The sequence below is a fragment of the Apaloderma vittatum genome, unplaced genomic scaffold (assembly GCF_000703405.1).
Source record: "Apaloderma vittatum isolate BGI_N311 unplaced genomic scaffold, ASM70340v1 scaffold7106, whole genome shotgun sequence".
In the NCBI taxonomy this organism is placed as follows: Eukaryota; Metazoa; Chordata; class Aves; order Trogoniformes; family Trogonidae; genus Apaloderma; species Apaloderma vittatum.
Genome location: NW_009721179.1, coordinates 133,588 through 156,339, shown reverse-complemented (window position 1 = coordinate 156,339; position 22,752 = coordinate 133,588). Strand labels below are relative to the sequence as shown.

General features: G+C 37.3%; 1 protein-coding gene across 1 annotated transcript in view; it reads right to left on the bottom strand.

Annotated features, from left to right (window-relative positions):
* Positions 1–22,752, bottom strand: part of LOC104275353 (gephyrin-like) — a gene marked incomplete at both ends in the record, with an annotated part of 96,625 nt that overhangs the window by 24,815 nt on the left and 49,058 nt on the right. Inside the window, 2 exons of the mRNA XM_009871280.1 lie at positions 7,496–7,534; positions 17,542–17,634. Of these exons, the coding sequence (XP_009869582.1) occupies positions 7,496–7,534; positions 17,542–17,634 (132 nt within the window). The remainder of the gene's footprint in view (positions 1–7,495; positions 7,535–17,541; positions 17,635–22,752) is intronic.

Sequence of the window (22,752 nt, the reverse complement as noted above, 5' to 3'; positions counted from 1 at the left end):
TCCTGGTAAAGGGAGCGACACCATCCTGCTATTACAAAAACACTGTTAAAACTTTATCTATCAATCATCCTTATTCTTTCAAGTTTTCCTTCAGTTACTTTAAACTGCCCTATATTTAACATAAAATGTAAAAATCTATGCAATCCAGAAAGAAGTTTCCAAATCCTTTAAAAATCCAAGTAGAACAAAACCCGAGAAGCCAAAAAATTTGTTGTCTGCAGAAATGATAGAAAAGAGCGTCAATACATACAAGATCTCAATAAGAGTATCAATCAGAACTCTACAATTACTGCAACTGACAATATAATGAGCTTTAAGTAACGGTATAATAACTAGGGTGCACTATTTAATTAAAAATATCCTGTACAGTGCTTCTGGCTGTGTGTACTATCTTCTAGACTATCTATACCAAAGGGGACTCAGGGTACAGTTAGCTTCATTTCATACAAAAATAGTGTCAAATTTGGATTTTTTGGGGAGTGGTGGTGGATGGAAGTGTATTAAGCAATGAAGTCTCAAACTATAGAAGAGACATAAACCTGTCACTTTTGGTTACTTGTGAAATTAGTATCACAGGAGGAAAAGAGACACAATTCCTCAGAGACCTTCACCAGTACACACGAAGAATGTGTGTAGAAATGTATGCTGCTTTCTCCGAAGAGTTTGCCCAGTCTCTTTGACAGTGAAAGAAACAAGTTTTTACCTGCAGTTTCACTTCTCTAAATAAATAATTTTGCCATGCTTTAGCTCCAAGACATTTGCTACTGAGATTGAGATATGGAACCCTTTTCTTTTCAGAATGTTGTCCATTGTTTCCTGCAATTTGCTGCCTTCTGCCAAGAACAGTTATTGCATAGGAAATATTTGTACTTTGGAAACTCCGTTTCTGCCACAGGTGAAGTAGCTCCTCCAAACAACTTCAGATCTCAGATCATCAACGTTGAAGACTTAAAACCCCCCAACTTCCTAAAATATACATTCCACACTACAAAGGATCGACTACCGAGTGAAAATTTTTCAAGAACATACCACAGCACTACAAGAATTACAATAAGTATTTTACCTTCTCTTAAGATTCCCTTACATAGTATCTTTATTCCCGAAGTAAATGATAAAGCATCTCTAATACCTGCTTTAAAGTACTTCTGCCATAACCTAAAAACTCACAGAAAGGGTTTTTATATGAGGTCCAGCAATGTAATTCAGAGTTGTTGATTTAGCACACGGGATTGATGCATTCATTGGAACTGAACAATTGAACAGAGTTTTAAAGCCAAAGTGACCTACTGTGCATTCTGTCAAACCATTTCCTAGAGAAGGTTGTTTAACTCCTGGCACAAATAAATTATTTTTTTTTTAAATCCAAGATTCTCATGGAAACAACTGGATGAAAAGTTTTCTCAAAGAAAAAATGGAAAGGCAAGATTGAAAAATTTTTTATACACATTGAATGAGGAATATTAAATACATCAGGTTTAACTTTTCCTCTGGAATTTGATTTTACCATTTAATTAATGGTTTCCAATACCTAATAATAAAATCCAGTATAAAATATTCTCCCTTCATTTCACTGTTTCTAAGACCTTTTGTATATGTATTTCTGTATCCAAAACACCATTTTTTTCCAGTTTTAGAAGATGTTACAATATCTTTCATGCTCTAGCTAAAATCATTTAAATCATTTGTTGACACTACTCAGCTGTAACAGAGTAATACTTTCACACTAATGCAACTTTGAATTGTATAGACAACTTCTGTCAGTTTACTTCCTAACTGCCCAACTCTTAACACCAAACCTCTGGAGTTCTTATAATGTAGGCACTTTTTCATTAATAAAGATATAGCAACATAGGTATATAATACCTCCCCTTGCATACGCTTATGCTGTGACTGAAGCAGCAGACCACGTTGAGCAGAAAACTTTCTTGCTTACTAATAAAATTCACTGTGATCAAACTTATCAGTAGATTTATTTTTACACTAGTAGTGTGTAAGTGGATCACTGAGATCACGTCACAACTGGTAAGGCAGAGGAGATTCTTAGGCACAGGGAACAAGTTAGTTTTTCCACAGCAATGTGTTCACACTCGGAGAACAGCAACTACAAACATCATAGCTCTAAGCAGATTAACTTCAGTAAAAAACCCAGACAGCAGTATTTCTATATAATGCATATGGATGATGGAAGACAGTAATTCAGAATAACACAGAAGTCATATGCACCTAGGGTTAGCTGCCCAATACTATGTGTCTGAATAACAAAATTAAATAAAAAACCAACCCATTGTAAAAAACTTGACAAGAAAAAGAAACAAAGACACAAAATATTTCTGGGGAAAATATTAAGTTGTCTTAACAATGTGACAAGCTATTAATTGAGGGAAAACCCACAAGCTCCATCCAGTCTGGCCAGTAAATCCATCTTTCTTATCCTTTTAAAAGCCACCAGAAGAGTTTTCTCTTCTGTTGCAGACTCCCTCTTGCCTGCAAGGAGCAATGATGAGTTAATAGCAGCTTCTCATTAAGATGCTGCAGGAAACAAAATCCCCACGAGAGAGACTTCTAAAAGAACTTTGTGTCCTTCTCTGTTGTTCTCTTTCCAGGAACCACCAGTGCTGAACAGCAGAAATCAGTAAGACTTGCATGAACTGTGGAAAAGTTTGAGAGAGACCATAGTCCAAGGCCTTGCTAATTCTGTGTAACACTGGATACGTAAGCAGTACTTGGCTTGAAAGGAAGAACTGGTCAGCTTGTAGAAAGAAGTGGCAATTAACCTCATTATTTTTCACTCCTGTAAAGGGAGTTGCAGCCCACAAACTCAGGAAAAAAAAAAAAAGGTGTAATGTGCAGGTTTCATTCAGCTTTGAAATCAGCAAAATCTGCCACTTGAGCGATGGACATGATTGCAACACTACACAGAAGAAAGCTTATTTCATATGTGCTACAGTCTATCTGCAAAAAGGTTAGAAGAAAAAGCCTAACTAAGGTGTACCAATATTTCCTGAAAGCAAACGGTGAGAGTGGAAAAGACTCATTAGCGTTACTGTGAGGTACTAGGAGAGCAGTAAAGGACTAATCAAACAACGGTTTAGGTGCAGTCTCAGAAAAAATTTCCATGGCATCTACCTGCCTTCACCAAACTCCCAAGTGAAGGGGAAGAAGCTTCAGCGAATTCAAAATCTGAAAACTCTCCGGGCAGAAAACCAGAAAAATGTCCTGGGAGGAACAATTCTGCAACAGTCACTGACGGATGAAAAACTGAGTCTGTGTATCTAATCAGTGAATATATCAATTTAATTTACTAAGGAAATTCACTAACTTTAAGCCATGGGTATTACCTTAACAAGCGATTAGTGAAAAACACATTATAACCATGTAAACACCTCTTCCTAGCCTGCACACTAAATGATATTTTGAGAAAAGGGAACCCAGAGGACAGAGTGTTTAAACCTTCCCAAATATATCCATCACAATAAAAGAAAATATCATGGGTTACAAATTGCAATGTGCAGAAGTAATCAATGTAGAAACACTGTCTTCTTGCTTCTTACATCTGCTCTGTGTATCTATCTTCGCATTTTTCTAACAAAAGCTATTTACCCACTAAATAAAGAGGTAACAGTAGAGAGACACTGTGCTCAATATCAATATACCTTCAGCAAATTGTTACAGGAGTTGTGACAGCAAATGCCTTCATCACTGATGATAATGCATGAACCAAAAGGCGTGTATGTTCTTTTGCACAACATCTATCATCTGAGGCATCCTTGTCTAAAACAGACCAAATAATTTTTTCAAACTGGATCCAGAAGCAACATATAGACATAATGAAATCTGAATTCCAGGTCGATATGAGTTACTTTCAGGCACATTATTCTTAAAAGAGTGGAAAACTTCAACCAAAACTGAAAGCAGTGATGAAGTGGATCAGGATACTTGAACACCTTCTGTAAATCCCAAGGGTACCAAAATAGTCATAAACCTGTCTTTGAAAGCAAAAGACCTATATTAGTTAAAAATCTGTTTTCTTTTCAGACACGACTGAGGGAATTAATTAGTTGCCTGGATGCTACAATGCCAACTAGCATCAGAAAGGATACCTTTTAGAACAGAAAAGAATAACGAAAGCACATTGTAAAAATTTTAATGGAATTTAAATACTACATTGAAGTGAGAGAGATTATAGGGAAAACACTCTCCTGACAAATAATTTGTAGGATTTACACGTAGTAGTTCAGGAAATGACTATGAGAGACATAACAAGTTTATTTATCAGGGATAAGGAAGGGAAAGATTCTAAGACGAGGAAATAAACCCAAGATACAATTAGTCTGATAACAGGAAATTTAGTTGTCTTGGAAAGCGAAACTCTATAAGCTGGAAAGACCCGTAACATTTCATGGCTGTTCCATAAGCTAATTTTTTGTTGAAAATAATAGATCAAGAATACCTCAACAAAAACAAAAAAAACCCCACCTATTAAAGACAAAATAATATTGTATTTAATTGTTCCAGGGATTCAACAGATACGCTGTTTTTCCCAGGGCTCTGTGTGCAAATTTTTCATTGTTTCTTTAATGAAATTTTGACTCATTTATAAAACAAAATCTACAATGTATTCTTTAAAATTAACACCGATTTTTTTTAACTGATTAAAGTCTTTGTACCATAAATTGATCACTGCAAATACAAAACTGATTTACCTGGATATTTTACAGTGAAGCTGCCTGAGACAGCACTGGATCAATTATCTGGTAGGTATAATTTTCAACCAAGAAAATTCAAGAAAACGTGCTGCATATGCTTCTCCACTTTCTGATATTTTTCTGCATTTAAAGTTTATAGAACCTGAATATTTTCTGAAAACTAGTCATTTTTTTCTGAGGTAATATTAATTAAAAAACCCCCACTATATTATAAATAACTAATACACAGAAAAGTTACTTATGCTTCTTGGGATAAGAAGTGACTCTAGCAGAATCCTGTAGCCCCACTGTGCTAGAGTGAATATTCCTCCTCCCTTCCAGCATCTGATGTCACTTCTCAAACAACAGCCTAGGGAAGCAGCAAAGTAACACTGGGGAGGTAAAGCTTGGAGAAAAAGAATTGCCACTGAGTTCTGTTCTTGTCATCAGACCCCTCAACAGCATGAAGCTGGTGGGAAGTGACAGACTGTCAGCCTACTGTCTTTAAGAGTTCGCAAAGTTGTGAAAAAAAATATGCCTGGAGAAGCAAAGGAAGATTGGAAAGGCTGACAAGAGAGAGGACTGGAGAACCTACAAGACCGTAAGGGAGTAAAGGCAGATGTTCGTGTCCTCCGGTTCCTTGGAGCAGAATACAAGTTGACTGGATTCACAGAGGTTAACCTGAAAACTGGGAGAAGGCTCCTACTGGCTCTTACTCAGAACACTGTTTGCTCTACAGGGAGCCATCCTCTAGAGGGAAAGCTGGTGTTGGGAGCACGGGAGCAAGGTGCTCTCCCACGGCATCTCTCTCTGACTCCACAGCAGGTCTGGCATAGGCGAAAAAGCAAGCTGCCCTCCCTATGCGGTTGGACATTTTGCATACTTAGGGTCTCTCTCAAGACAGCAAAAGTAGTAATATTATACCTTCAGAAATTAAAAGCTAAAGTTAAAATAATTGTATGTAATTTTCTTTTAGGTGTAGGAAGAATTTACCATAAAATTATGACAGGGTTCATTATAACAGAATACGCTCTCCTGTTCCTGGTTAGTACTGGATTCAAAAGTGTAATTAATATCACAAACACTCATAATAAGCTAGAAACATGTGGCAGAGCTAGGAAAAGAGCGGTCAAGTGAACTGAACTAAGAGGCAGGAAACCCTGCTTCTTATTCTAAGCTGTGACAATGATTTATTCCCTTAGTGTGGACCATACAGATGTAGTCAAGTCCTTTTACTTAATCAGAGAGTGATAAAAGGTTTCTCTAAAGTAGCAATTGATCATGCTCCCAGTACAGAAAGCAGCAACCAGGATACACTGTGGTTTGGTAATACTGTACTAATCCAATGTTTTTTTTCCAGTAGCTGTAACCTTGTGTTTTAAATTAAGAGATCTGTAAAATTTCTTGTTCAGCTCCTTTGATCCACTGTGTTTACTGAACATAGCTCTACATTCAAACCTTAATCTTTCTGAGCCTCAGCAACAGACTGTATTTACTCCTGTCATTACCTACCTTCCATGGATTCTGAGAATTACCACAGGTAATATTAGTGATGTGTTTTTGTACTTAATTACTACTGAATTTAATACTGAACACAGTATTACTGAACAGTAATATGCCTATCAAATGAAGTGATGGAAGAAAAGACTAAATATGATTCAGCTTTTTTTGTGTGTGTGGGGGACAAGGAGGGAAGGAGTTTTGAGCAGTTCTATGAAAAAGCCGGATGCTGGTACTGAGATCAGTTCTTGGCTGGTATGTTGAACTGAATCAGATCATGAAGGAGCCAGACAATACTTTTTTCCCCATTCCTTACAAGTCTTCTTAATTTTTTCAGACTGGTGCATATTTAGAAATAAAATCTACGCAGGTGGGCAGGACAACATGATAGAAAATGCCAGGCAGAAAAGCAAGTGGACAGGACAGCAAAAGAGCAAGTATCAGTGAGTAAGCAGACTCAAAGAGCAGCGAGGGAACACTATATTCAAGGATCAGATGAGAAGGCAGGAGGAAAATGCCAGACACTCAGCAAGTCCATAAAGCAATACCCAAACAGTCAGCAGGTGTGCCAAGCAACAGAAGAGCAATTCCGCAGCGTCAGCAGATGCACTGAGCGGGAAGGTGACGCCAGGCACCCAGGGTGGGCGATGGGGCAGGGGCAGGCCTGCGCCTGCGTGCGCTCAGACCGAAAGGACGCTTTGGAGGCGACACGTGCCGCTCAGCAGATGGGCAGGGCAGTAGGTAGTCAGCATCAAGCAATTAGCCGGTCAAGAGGTAATGCCAGCCAGGCAGGCAAATGGCCAAGATTTCAGGACAATGCTAGGCAGCCAGCAGGTAGAGAGAATAAATGAGAGCGGTGAATGCCAGGCAGTCCCCAGACAGGTGAGGCAGCAAAAGACCAAAGGCCGCAAATAATTGGATGCAACTGTCAGTGACGACGAAACGTTAAGTGTGCCAACTGATTGACAGGCCAGCAGGGTGGCAGTGCTTTTTCGGTAACTTAAGACACCATGAGTGAAACAGTCCCAAGAATCAGATGCTCACCCTCTGGTAATACCATTAGATCAGAGTGAACCATGAAAATCCACAGGAGAATAGCACACAAATGGAAACAGCAGATGAGTCTGACCCTAGCGCTTGGGGAGGCCATGGGACCTTCCTATAAACAAAAATATGAGAATCCACAAGAAAATCAAACAAATGGGAAAAATGTGTCTAAAAATTGTTTCTGATGATGATTAAAAAAGCAAAAAAATACTAGCAAAGAATTAGTTTGGAAATGATTTGGTGGGATTGAAGATGTTGCTTACCCCTCTCTGGAGCCCACATAATGGGAATGTTGGGAATTTCTGCAGCAGAAAAACAGAAGAGAAAAGGGATTTCTGATTCCCAGTTCAAGGAAAGCATGTCAATTTAGGACTGGGTAAGCTCTGGGCAAAAAATAAGAATTCAACTGAAATCTTTGCCCATCCCCAGATACATGCCTTAATTGAGGTTTGCAAAAAGTTCAAGAAGCCCACATCACTTTTATGTCAAGACATCCCACCCTTATTCCCCGAAACCACACTTACCTCTAGCACAAGGTGTCTAAGAGGGGAAAGGGGATGGTCTTGTGAGCTCATTCCCATATCCACTGCAAAATAGCTTGTGAAGATGAACATTAGCCACTGCCGGCCATTTGTGAGATACACTGAAGAAATCATTAACTGTTACTCATCACCAGTGTAGGCTGATGTTTGAAGTTGGCTTAGATACACCCACACTCCAATGAAAAGAATTAGTCTTATGAGTCTTGTGGGGTAACCCTTTTCTACAAGAGTTGCAAAAGTGCAAAACTCACCAACATCTTTTTTCACCTTGAATCTTCTCTTTAACTTAAGCACTCTGTTATTTAACATGGTTGGTTTTTTAAACAAATTAAACCATGTTACAGAAATCTTTGCTGCTGCTCTGTTTCAGAAACATATAATGAACTCTGGAATGTAAGAACCTAGAAAATCCCAGCAGTAATAAAATCCAGTAATTTAACTCATTTGTCATTTCTGTTATGAGTCTTTTTTTTCATTAAGTACCTTCCTGGCAACTAGGAGTCAATCAACCGAGAATTAAACCTCATTACTTCTGTCCTCTTAGAAGTCCACATTGTGCATGTAGTTACCTGTCTGCACATTAGCTTCTTGTTGGCAATACTGAAAACCTAAATCTTGCTTTGAAGGCAGTAATAAGCAACAAGAAGCCAGCTCTTCCCTCTCCTGCAAACTGTAGGGAACCTCAGACATAATAAAGGAATCATTAGTTCTGCTGTGCTCTGCTCAGTTAGGCTTTGGAAAGATCACAGAGACAGAATCCATATGAATGTGCCATGTACTCACACGCAACAAAGTTCTTAAGGAATACAGTAGCAACAGGCTAAAAGCTAACGGAACCTTATTTATACTGATCCTCTGGCTATCAGCCACTCATCCTCCTTCTGGCTGAGCAAGGCACAGGAATATGAGAGGTTAATACAACTTCAAATATATAAACTGAGGCTCATAGAACAGGAATTCCCTTCACCTCCAAACTTTCCTTTATCAAACACTGCCATTTAGGCTTAGAACAAAACGACAGGGAATTTTGGCAGAGAAGACCAAGAGATTTCCATTGTATGATTACTAAGGCATAACCCAGCCAGGATTACATTAGTTAAACCTCAGTAGACATTAATACCAAAGAGTATATACAAGGTACTGAGAGTATGCATTGGCAATCTTCATAAAATCCTCTGATTTTGTAGCCAGCAGTTAACTACAGTTAGCTCGTACCACATCAAGAACATAATTCCTAGCACCTTCTCCAAAGGGAGATCTTTCAGGGCTCACTGAAGATGAACTATGACAAACTGATCTCAGAACCATAAGAAACTGTTTACTTGTGGTGGAAAAGATGGGCTTTTAAAATCTTTTGTAATCTTTTTAAATCTAGTGATAGTTTAAATGCTCATAATAAATAAAACCTTCTGCATCTCACTATTAATTTGGGTATTCTCATTACAAAACAATTTGGAAAAAGAATGTATCTGAATGAAGCAACAAGAAGCTAACATATGGTCTATATTAAGGTTAAAAAATAATTATTTTATTCTCCAGAATACATAACTTTCATGACTGAGTGTGACAACAGTCATTTTGGTTTTCTATTCTCGTAATGATACCGAGTCAACATTTTGCTAAAGCTTCACTGCTCCACGTGGTAGCAGTTCGCAAAAGCAGGCAAAGAACTAGTTTTTATCCTAAGAATAACTGCTGAAGTCAGCTGCTTTCCAAGAGTCTTCTAGTTTCTTTCCACTTAGTGGCTGGAAAAGCTCCTAAACAGCAGGCAAGGAGCAAATGAGAAATTCTCTACTCTTTAATAAGTATTAGATTTAATGATCAGTTGCCTCAAAAGTGAGTAGTTTTGCTATGCTCGAGTGTTTATGTCAAAAGGACTAACTCAATTTTTGAGCCAAACTAGTATTTGCCCTTCAGTTACTATTTCTTTAAGCTGCCATCTCACAGGAGTCTTCTTAACTTGTCTATTCTTTTTTTTTTCATTTTCTCTGTATTAAGCTTTTATTAAACTCTTTGTAATAGACCGTGACCAAAAAAAAAAACATACCTCATTAAGGACAAGAATTGCATAATTACAGGCCTGACAAGGTTTTCGAGATTTTTTTTTTTTAACCTGATGCTTAATTTTGTTCAGCTGCCCATTATCTGCTGCAAAGAGATGTTTTAATGGAAACTAGTTTTAGAAATGGCCGAAAAGAAAAATTGAAAATTTTGTTACACAAAAGTCCTACGACAGGCATATTTTTTTCCCCCAGTTACAGAAAGGACTGCAAGACCTATCCACTGTTGCAGCTAGACCGCTACTAGAGGCCAAGCCAGCTAATTTAAACTAGCAGAGAGATGTCCATATGAGCTGTGATCCCTACAGGGAAAATATGGCTAAAAGGCATCAGTAATGCCAAGAGGAGGAGAACCCTTTCCTTCACTCTGATAAAAAGCAAATTATAATTGTCTTGCTCCTCTGAGTGTATTTTTAAAGTGGGATCACTGGGATATGAACCATTTGTCCACACCCAGGATATGCCGAGTCTTCTTCCAACCTCCATTCTGAAATTCCCTCGTAATAAAAAAACTTAATTGCAAAATTTCAGATTAAAAAAAAAGTGAGGCTTCCTGATACATTACTGAGGCTTTGCTTCTCATTCTATGAAACATTAAAATCCCTTATTGGTGTTTTATTACTGTTTTCTTCTTTTCAACAGAGCTTGCAAATATTTCATACATGTTTGAAAGACAGAAAATAGAACTACTATGTGCTATTTGAGACTATTAAGGAAAGCCAAAACAAAGCAAATAAAAGTTGATCCTCAAACGTGCAAAAATACTCAACTGCTTAAGAGGAATTCTGTTAGTACTACCTTCAGGATATGACGGTAGATATGAGGATAAGAAAGTTAAGACATTAGCTAAATAATTTAAAATATATTTGCCCCTGCGTTCTCAGCCAATATTGTCAGAGTTTTGCAACTTCAAGAAGAGAGAGAGAAGCAATTCATGTAATCCTTTTGGATGTAGGAAACAAACTCGCTTATTTGTGAATTTCAGGATTTATTTGATTCAAACTATCTTCTCATTTAACATATATATAACATAAGGCTAGAATCTAGTTTGGCCTTTGCAGAGGTAACTCATTAAAAATCACCCATGACCTCTGTAAGAAGTACAAAGATAACTTGAGTTTTCAAAGACATCTCTTTCACAATCAATTGATTTTGATTTGACAGGATTAAAACAGAATACAGATATTCTTTTGGGAATTCGTTTGTGTGAATAATCTCTCATTGTTAAACTAACAAATAAGCCCAAACACACAAAAGCTTTCCATTACGATGATTTTGGTTTAGACTTTTCTGTCTCACGTTTCCTATCACCAACTGTTGATGCTATTCTCTTTAATAGACTAAGAAAGCCACTGGTACCTTACAGTATTATTTCCCAAAGAACATAAAGTATTTTAAGAATAGTAATATAGTATGTACCTTATATTATTATTTCCCAAAGAAAGTACCAATGAAAACCTAGTAAATTCTCAGTGTTCTTTATGATAAAGTAAATAGAGCTGTGTAACTCTCACAGAAAGCATCTCTTGTAGTCATCCTATTTTTTTGACCTTTTCCTGTATGCAGTATTTCAAACTTTTTAAAAAGGAAATGTCAGAAAAAAAAAAGAGGTCTTCCATTTTAGACAGAGCAATCCCCTATAAAGAGACAAAAGTATCCTCTGTATTCCTATACCTTTTTTTCCCCCACCATCTTCATACTTGTCTATGGGAAATCTAGACAGAAACAGGTTGAGAGACATACATTCTTTCAACCCAGTATCTCAGCTGGATACACAGACAAGGGAACATGTTCAAAACTGCTGATTATGTAGCAGAATATCAAGAATTTACAAACCCCTCCTTGTTTATTAAAACTACCATTCTTCAGGAATGCTTTCTATATATTTTCTCCTCCCTTTGGCTTTTTGGTATGGGGTGTAGATTTTTTTTGGAGGAGGGATAGGGGAGATTTAGGGTGGGTTGATGGGCTTCTTTTCTTTTTTTGAGTAACTTCTAATATTTGAGTAAATGGAGTTGACATGAGGTCTGGCTTCCTTCCCTCACATTTCTCACTATAGCTCTCCTGGCAGCTAGCAGGTATTTCCATGTAGTGACCGTAGTTGATGATAGCACAACCAAGCACTTCAGTGATGCTGGCATGTCACCAAGTTTTCCTGAGAAACTCAAACAAGACAAGAGAAATGGCACATTTTAGGACTTCATAAGTTAGCTAAATCAGTTTGGAATTTCCCAAAACACAGGTACTTCTGTAACCTGACGGCGGACAGTGTAGTGCAAATAATGTGTATACTGCTGCTTCTCAAAGAAAGCGGTAATAGTTGTTTAGCGAAAAGTGTTCTGCAACTAAATGTATAAATTCTGCTGTAATCACATTCCTTCCAAACACGAGACTTAAAATCTAATTACGGATTTTTAATTAAATTAATAGAGCACATAAAGATAGTTGTATTTTTAAAATACCAAATACAGCATTTAAAATAATAAATTGTATTGACTAATTAAAACAGGCCGGATAAAGACCTATTTATACAAGGTAGGAACTGTCTGGAGGACAAAGGAAAAGGGAATGGTACCTTAGATAAAGTTCTAACAGAGTAGAGAACAGAATTTGGAAGGAGTCTGTCACAGAGTAGTCTATTCCATTTAAGCGTATTTTTTGCCCGGATGCATCTTGCAAGGTTTCATAATTCAGGCCCTTTAGGAGCAAGCTGGGTTGGAAACATAATTTTCTAAGAAATATGGAGAATGATAGTTCTCAAAAGGTCTGATGGCAAGTTACAGAATCAGACATCACATGCACACAGCACACTGCGTTGTACAACAGCTCTACACAGAAATCCAGTTTAACAGGGAGCGAGACCTCGATTAAGAGACATGGAAAACTACAGTCTTAAAATAGATTACAAAACCAAATACTGGAAAAGGTTATTAAAGTGGAGTGTACCTTGAATACCGAAGGGTGAAAAACTGAAACAACAGCCTGGGTAATTAGAGGTTGTACAATTTCATAGTATTTGTACCACAAAATGACTGATGTCCCCTGTGAGATGACTTCATTCCGCCTCACTACGGAGCCATCCTGAGGTGACAGTTTGTTAAAAGAATATGAGTTTCCTTCGGCCCAATGACAATATTAAGATGTTCTTGGTACGACACTAAGAAGAGTTGAATACTGCCGAAGAACAGAAATACTCCCATATCCACAACAAAGAACACCAGAATTTCTGTTGCTCTGGAAAGGCACCATTTGAATAAGTGAGGATGAAAAAACCTACATATTCCTTCTAGTTTAAATTGTTGCCTGTTCAACAGAAGTTATTATCTGAAATGTCTCAGTGTATTTCGCTTAACCTGGGTGAAACACGTGCTGCTGTGAGAGTATGTCTGTAACATAATATACCCTGTTGTGCCACAAGCATCTTATGTCATTAACAAATGCAGAAGCAAACCACGAGACAGAAGACATGAAAATTACAAATAACAGAGATTAAGGAGGGCTGCCAACACTACTTGGGACAGAGAAATGGAAGGGTACAGACATTGAAATAGTCTGTGGAAATAAAATGGAGTTTGGGGAAAAATGCACGCTGAATCTTAAGTAGAAACTTGGAAAGATACCTTAGGGATAGAAAATTTGCAATTGGTAATGGTAAGAAGAATACTGGTGCAATTTTGAACTGAATGTACAAAGACTTGATATCAGAGCAGAACAGAGTCTTTCTTCTCTCCACATATGGCTTTTGTATGGCTAGGTTTGGAGTATTTTGTTCAATCTGAGCATGCTTTTTTCAGAAAAATGCTAACAAATAAGAGAGGGTTCCAGAGAACAATAATTTGTTTTCAGGGACTAGAGAATTTTCATGAAGCAATACACAAATATGCATGTATTGTCAGATTAAATGATTACAAGCATTTGTCTAAATACATTTAAAAGCAGTCTATAAGTATCAAAGAATAAAACCAGCAAGAATCAAAAGGACTATTTATCATTTTTCCAGAGCACCGGAAAAGGAGAAAGACTGTAAACAAGCATCTGTCTGGTTTTACATGATGGAAGAGAGCTCTTTTCCGCTTCTTCTAAAGTCTTATCTTAAAATTTCAGGGCTGGCAATTATCTGCAGAGTGGCTGAACTATTTGTGAATACACAGAGTGATAGGGCTCAAGGATGTCTAGTATCAGCTGAGGCAGGATAAGTTCATATCTATTGCTATTATCTAAGTACATAAAGTTAGTCTCGAAGCAAGTCTTGGGAGCCACATTAGAAACAAAGGATAAGAAAACAGCTAGAGGACTCTGTTAGAGGGCAGACAAGTGAATTTTTTGGATGCACAATTTTGCAAAAGAGTAAATGTAAAAGTAGAGAAGACAGAAGACAGAAAACTGCGCAGAGCACCTGTATACAAGAGATTTATCCTTTCTCCTTTGTATCAACCAACAGCAACAAAGAAAATACATTTCTATCTCAGAAGGGTACCTAGTAATCAATTAAAATGTTGCCACATTTATTTTTTTTCACAAAAGTTAACATATATTATGATTAACATTCTTTAAGAATTGTAACTGTCTACCAATCAAGAATTGCAGTTCCAAGGAAAAAATGTCTGTACCTGGAAAAAAAAGTTCCCTAAAGAATTTAACTGGGGCCATATGTAAAGCCCTGATACCTGTCCAGCAACACTTTTTAATCCACCAGCAAACTGTGTATTTCCAGTATGAAATTAAAGATCACCTCCATATATTACAGGCAAAATAAGATTGTAAAAAAATGTGGTTATATCTACGAAATCAAGTCTACACTATGGCTTTAGTCCAAATGCAAACTACCAACAACTGCCATAATAGATGAAGAATTACAGCATTCACTAATAACATCTACAATATAGTTTCCTTCAAATTCATCCACTGGGTGAATTTTGTTTTTAAAATATCCTCATGTATTTAATCACTTCTAGTTGCAGAGACAACTGCTTTAATTGCCCTTCACCTCTCAAAGTGTGAATGACAGTAAAAGCTTCTCCCCACCCACTGACTAGGCTGAGTCTATAAATTTAGGGACCACAGATAGGTAAGGAAAAATCAGATATTGCAAATACACTTAAAATAATCTACCCCATTATACAATAAAATCATTACACATCATTGAAACAACTGCAGTAACCTGGTAAGATTCTGATACAGTGTTCAAAAGGCAAAGTGAGTGATGAAATCAGGTTTTTTTGAAACTTAGTCATCTATTTCTGAAATTTCAAAAAGTTCTTTTTAATAGATAAGATTATGCCAGGCTCTTAATTTCAATGTAATCAATAATTACAAAATTCAATTAACATTAATTCTTTGGGCTGTAAATACTCTCAGGAATTTGCTGTAACTTGTACAGTACAATGATCGTTCCGTATCTATGCCTAGAAAAGAAAGTATAAAAATGTGCTTTTTAATCAGAAATACAGGAGGATTAAGGAGAGGCAGGCCTGAATCACTCCAGTTGAAATATGACCTGAGGGACTACTCTCTCTACTCTCAGAAAAATGCTAAAACACCCTCCAATATCAGATTCAGTTATTACCAGTTTTTCATTATCAGTTCAGTAATGAGAGGAGAGCACCATGGGCAAACACCACTTCCTACACCAACGCAAGCTTTCCTGAAGGCTTGCTATTGGACATTTCATGTTGACGTAATGAATTTTCCATTTTGAACTGGCTCTCTCACTGAACCAAGACATAAAATACGGGGCTAAAGCTTATGCTTCTTCATACGTTTTTGTAATGACACATACTGGTAAGTCAAACTAATTTTCTTCCCTTGAAAATATGTGTTTGAATGACCAATCTAATAAACCCTATCATAAGAGCACACTTTATTGTTGCCACTTTGTCATAAAACCTTAGAATCAATTTCTCCACCATGATTTAAGTTTGGTCTGGCAAGTTAATCCAACTTATATCCTACATAAATTCTTCTAAAGTATGGGAACAATTTGACAGTTAGAACACCTAGTTCTGTTACAATCAACCAAAGTCTTACATACCTATTACATTCAAAAAAAAGGCTTTCTTCAATACAAGTCATTAATTTTTATATCAATGTTTTTGTAATATACTCTAGAGACTCTTCAACAACTCATATTTAAAACATCTCGCTGTAACATCAAAACAAATAAAACAAATCATCAACACTTGTCTTAATTAGAGTAACAGCAATGAAGCGATGTAAGGAAAAAAATAGGTGCTTATGTGCAGAGTTCTCATTTATTTACTTTTTTTGTCCCAAATGCGGCTTGAGTATCTGCGTATAATTTTTGGCACCAGCTGCAATGCCTCCTCGGGCACTACTGCCTAGGCTCAACCCTGCATAAAGGTAATAAATCAGGAAAACTGAAGACAAAATTCAGCCCTCCTTTGACACAGTGCTGGGAATAAAACCTTCAAAACCATTAAGTTAGTTTGCAAATAAGAGACGAATTCAGCCAATACACTTTTTACTTTTGTGTTGCTTTAGCACAGTGAATCATTTGCAAACTCTGTTTCCCCAGCTAGCACGCTGCGGTCATCTTTTACTGTTCCCATCTCCACATACAGAGACCCTTAGGTTTTAGTTACTCAAGGTTTCTAGTATATAATCTAAAAACAGCAGAAGTAATGTACAGGAGCATTTTCTTTACATATTTGCTTAGCTACACAGATGTTATACAACAAATTAAAAAATATTTTTAGACTCCTAATGTAAAAATGTTAAGCTGCAGCCATGGTTGACAGAACACATTCGTAAAGTAAAAAGCATGCTATAATGAACCCAAATCAACTCTAAGATGAAAAGTCTATGCAATTGAAAACTTATATGAGTACTTAAGAGATATCTAAATACATTAAACTATGGAAATAAACACTTCAGGCACTCAATCTTCATTCTGCCCTTTAGTGAACATAAGCAAACCAAAAAATGTATGTTATTTTAAAAGTTCATATTAATCTAATTTGACACCATAAATACCACAATACTTCAAGAGCAATCACACACAGTTGTTTCGCATGACAAGTCATGGCCATGAGGGTATGAGGTTAAAAGTTTCCCTTTGCGGTGTTTGATTGGTTTTTTTCTTACCTTAGCTCCTTACAAGTGGAATGCAACCAGATTTCCTGTGCAACATTTACTGCTGCAGGTTACCTTGACTCCTGTGGCTGTTTACCTTTTTTTTTGGACAATGTGGTCTCAAGCAAAGCAATAGCAGCTTTGCAAGAATTTTCTTCCCCGCTACTATCTGCCTCACACTCTAACCAGTAACATCGTAGCTGTCAAGGCAGTAGCCTGCAAGGGGCAATTAAAGGATTTCTATCTTATCCCACATTTTCTTGTGCAGGACACACCAAGAGCCACACAAGTTTTTGCTTAGCAGCATTGTACTGCAGTGCTAAGGAAAATTATGCCAAAAAGCCATTAGATTTTTGTTTTGCGAGGGGACTGGAAATCCATTACACTATGCCATGTTTCAGTTTGGAAATCGCTTTGGGTCAGATGAAAGAGTAATTCTCTTGTGTTATATTCCCTACTGCTTTTTCTGCTTCCAAGCTGCATATCACTTGACCTGTCCACAGATGCTGTGAAGTAAAATTATAGAGGAAATTTCAAGAAAATATCACCCCCTTCCCCAGACTCACACGTTTCTACATCAAAGGGCAGATTTTTCTTATTCCAGCACTATCTCACCTCTGGAGTGACATCCCGTGGTGCAAACCCTGTTCCTCCAGTTGTTAAAATCAAATTAAGTTCCTTTTCATCACACCAATCTATCAGCGTCTCCTGAAAAAAAACACGAATCCTGTCAGATCTAACAAGTAACACACACGATACGGTTATCTCAGAAAGCACCTGAAGACTTGAAATGCCTTAAAAACAGAGACACACACAATAAATAGAGGGATTTGTAAAATCATTCATGGTGCTTTACACAATATTTTAAACCATTATTTATAACCAATATCTGACAGATTAATTCAAGTATCCATCATAATATTTTTAGAAATGGAAACTGAAATTCTGTTCTCCATCTCTTGACCTGAAATGGAAAACAAGAATTCACAGTTATTCATTTATGTCACTGATTATTTTGATTGAGATGTAAATATAATGCTTTGACACATGTTAACAGAGTATGTGCATTTAACTCAAACTACATGGTTGATACTTATTACAGTAACTTTTGTTTCTCTGCTCCACTTTTTAATAGCCTAGAAAAAAAGTAAGAACCACATATGTGTAAGCTTGTCTACTACAAGAAGCAATAATACACCTGACGCAGCAACATCAAAGACTATCTATAATCATCTTTTCTACATTCCCCACAACATCTCAGTAGGACTGTGTATATCAATTCTAAGGCTGGACTAAGAAAGCTTAATAAACTTGTCATGTAAATTCAAAGACTTACAATACCAGAGAACTCATGATACTAGGGAAGTGTTTAATTTGATTTGCATTTATTTTTAAATGACATTTTAAACTAGTTTTCACACTGTGATCAAAATTAGGCTTTAGTATGATTATATCTCTTATCCTTCATACTGTACTGTGGCCTAGCACAGCAGCAGAATGTCTGCTTGGAGCTCAAGATGAGCTGTGTTCCATGAAGTACACTCACATATTACACAGTAAAGTATTCATCTACAAAACTCAGTCCAATCAACTTAGACAGCTACCTTTGCTCAAGCAAAGAAATCTCATTTTTTGAAAAAGTTTAGGGCACATTTATGTTTCTGCATTATTATAATGGAGAGGAACGAGCTGTTTTGGTGACTGTTGGCTAGAAGCTTATTATTTATTGTAACATTAGATCTGAGCAATATACTGATCTAAAAAGTTGGAAATATTGTTGATGGTCGTTAAACTGCCCAGAACATTTTTGAAGTACTAACAGTTTCGATTAATCCTCAGGTGTGTGTTCTGCAGGCTTAGCACTGCTGTGTAATTTCCAATTAAGTGAAAGCTCATGTACAGCCTCTTCCAAATTGCAGGTAAACTTTTCACAATAATAGGCTTTATCAGATATTGCCTAGTATCAGGGTAGACAAAGAGAAATGAAGCCATCACAGTCAGTTCCTTTAGGCATATTTTTACTTCAAAAACACACAGCTTTGATTCTAACCTGTTCAGATTCCACTTAAGTCCTAGAATAATTATATTAATTACGTTTTTCTGCTGCAGAGAAATAAAATGCCAGCTCAGTTATCTCCTTATACTTTAGACTAGTCCTGGTGCCCTGTCCTTTTTATCTATTTCTTTGTATTTTCTCTTTTAAATACATTTAAATTTCTCTCATTTAAATAAGTAAGAAATCTTTGTGTCTTGCATAAAATTTATTTCTACCTTTTGCTCCAAAAGGTTCTTGTTTCAATCAGCCCCCTCTCTCTCCTGACTTGGAACTACTTGTTGGACATCCTAGGCACCGCTCAATCTTAAAATTACTTCAGTTATAAACACGACTCATCCAAAACTTTGCTCATAATCTGTTCGAATTTTCTCATGACCAGATCTGATTTCACCAGTGCAGAAAGATCACAGAATGTCTTAGGTTGGAAGGGACCTTAGAGATAATTTAATCCAACCCCGCTCCCATGGGCAGGGATACCCTTAACTAGCCCAGGTTGTTCAAGGCCTCATCCAGCCTGGCCTTGAACACCTCCACAGAGGAAGCATCTACAACCTCTCTGGGCAATCTATTCTAGAGTCTTGCCACCCTTGTACTGAAAAATTTCTTCCTAAGATCCAATCTAAACCTATTCTCTTTCAATTTAAATCCATTTCCCCTTGTCCTGTTGCTGGACACTTGTAAAAAGCCCCTCTCCGGACTTCCTGTAGGTTCCCTCTTTCTCCAAGTTCTTAGGCTTTCATATGTAAATTCATCAGTTTTTAAGGCCGATAAAGATCATCAACTCACAGAAAGAAAGCCTCCTACCACACAGTACCGAGACCCTGTGTTTACCACAGATATATGCTTGCAAGTTCATACACACACTGTCACATTAAGTCACACCAAGTCCAAAAGCTGTACAGGTGTGTTCTTGTGGCACCACCCCTAAGCTGGCTCTCTACCCAACGCTTCAGTCAGTGAATGGCTGTAACACAGACATATTTCCTTCTGTGGAGGTAACTTAAGCATCTCAATGTCCAAGATGCAAACCCACCATGCGTCTAAGTTTCAAAGGGCAACTCGCAGAATTTTGCTAAGTTCCTCATGTATTTAAATTATAGGACTCAAGTACATCACTAAATCACCCAGCCTTGATCTGAATGATTCAAGAGAGAGAAAATACATTGTAATTTCATTTGATAGGGTTTTCCAGCAGCTATTCATGTTTCTAATTATTTATGTGCTGTGTTACTAGTAATAATTTCCTACTAATCATTTCTGTGGGATAACGCTCCCCAGTCCACCATGATACAGAAGCACAGAAACACTGAGGGTGGGAAAGACCTCTAAGATCATCAAGTCCAGCCTATGTCCCAACACCATCACAGCTAGACCATGGCACTAAGTGCCACATCCAGCCTCTCCTTAAACACCTCCAGGGACGGTGACTCCACCACTTCCCTGGGCAGGGCATCCCAGTGCCTGATCACCCTCTCTGTGAGGAAGGGCTGCCTGAGACCCAACCTAAACCTCCCCTGATGCAGTTTCAGGCCGTGCCCTCTCGTCCTGTCACTAGTTGCCCAGGAGAAGAGTCTGACCCCAACCTGACTACACCCTCCCTTCAGGCGGTTGTAGAGAGTGATGAGGTCCCCCCGAGTCTCCTCTTCTCCAGGCTAAACACCCCCAGCTCCCTCAGTCTCTGCTCACAGGACTTTCCCTCTAGTCCCTTCCCCAGCCTCGTTGCTCTCCTCTGGACCCGCTCCAGCACCTCAATATCCTTTCTGAAGTGAGGTGCCCAGAACTGCACACAGTACTTGAAATGAGGCCTCACCAGCATCGAGTACGGGGGAGAATTACATCCCTGCTCCTGCTGGCCATACGTAAGAAACCTGCTCGCAGAATGCACAATGGTAATGGTTAGCAAAGTGAGGTATTTTGTAACTCTATTAATGTACCATTCCCTAATCTCTGCAGGTAAGTGAACAGGAGAAAAAACAGGAACTCCTCTCTGGAATAGAAGTAGCCGTTCCCTGATCTCTGGAGATAACTGGGGTTTGTAAGTTACTCAATGAATTTTTGTAATCTCTTGCAATAAAGCTGTATTACAATCCTGGGCGTTCTACTTTTCTGTCCTTGATTGTTGCTTCACTTACAACAGAGCAGAGTAGTTCTACATGTGTAATTAATTACGTCCATTTCAGAGTGACACAGTATTATAAAGCATGCCATTAGTCAGGAATTTAAACTTGAGAAAGACTGCAGAACTCCTCCAGTCCTCTTACTGCTACTGTATGTTGCTCCTCCACACAGATACCACGACTATGTGTATTCCTGCTCCTTAACTGAAGAAGTACTACAAAGCACACAGAAATAGTCATGCCTGAACGCCTAAACAGAAGAGCTGAAGTCTTGAGGACTGATCCTCTCCTGCAATGCTACAGTCCTACAGTACTTCTCATCATTCTTTTTTGTCCTGTTTTTGACATCACTTTGCTACAAGAGTGTGGCAACAGTCCCATGTGTTTATGCTTCTGAAATGATTCAAATACATTCCTTTAAATCAATATTATGGTGCTTATTCCTGGGATTACAATGAACACAGATATTCGAATCAATATGCCATTTACTTCATAATACAAGGATTATAAAAATAATGCTCAATACATACACATCTTTTTCACAGACTTTTAACTATTAGAATATGACATGTACACTGTTACCATTTAAAATGTCTATTAGGAAAGAATAGTGAAATGCTAAAAAGAATATAAACAGTCAGGTTTTCCTAATTCTTACATTCTATATTCAGTATCGAAATCAGTTAAGTAATTATACAATTAACAAAGTTGTTCAGTATTTTGGCACATACTAGATTCCTCTGGCACAGTGCAAACTCAAAATTATTTCACCTTATATGCACCACTAATCACATATGAAGGACCATTTAAAATATATTACAATTTAATTGAAATTGCTGAACAAATAGCAATGTTAAATATGAAATGTTTATGTTTATGTTTATTATGAAACAAAATACAGTTATTTACATTTGAAACAGAAGCACGTTAGTATAAGCTGTTTTATAGACATGCGTACTATCCAAAAATCCTCAAAACGATTTTACGTGACTGAAGAGATCATTGTGGCTTCTGGGAAAAACTACTGATAGTGCTAAAAAATGCAAAAGTCTCCGTATGCCAGCATATATCTTCTCAAAACTAAAAGCTTTGTAAAATTATGTAACTTTTATATTTGCAAATAAATTCTGTTTACTCTAGGACAGTATGTTTCAAAATGCAGGAAAAACACATGTAACAATACGTTCTTAAAGCTATGATGATAACTTCCCTTAGCAATCCAAGTGAAATAACAAAAATCATATAGAAAGACATTAAATACCAATTTAATTTTCTTTCAAGCTTTGTGGTCTCATGCTAAGAGTGTCTGAGATAGTTTTCATTTACTACTGTTTTCATTTATTATTATCTAACATCATCATAAGGAAGAAATTATAAGGAATGAGAATATGGAAAAAACATATCAAAGAAGAGAAAGTCTACATAGCCACAGTTTTGCTAGGAAAATGGAACATAATTTTGACTACTGAGTTTCAGGAATACAGGAATCGGCCCATTGAGATCTCATGACAACCTTCACTCCATACTCCAGCCCCCGGCTCACTAAAGATTAACCCTGATACTGTGGCATGAGAGCACACATCAATGCAAGAATCAGAAATTCAGCACAGAAACACAAAGCAGGAAAAAAGGAAAAAGTGTCAGTAACACAAC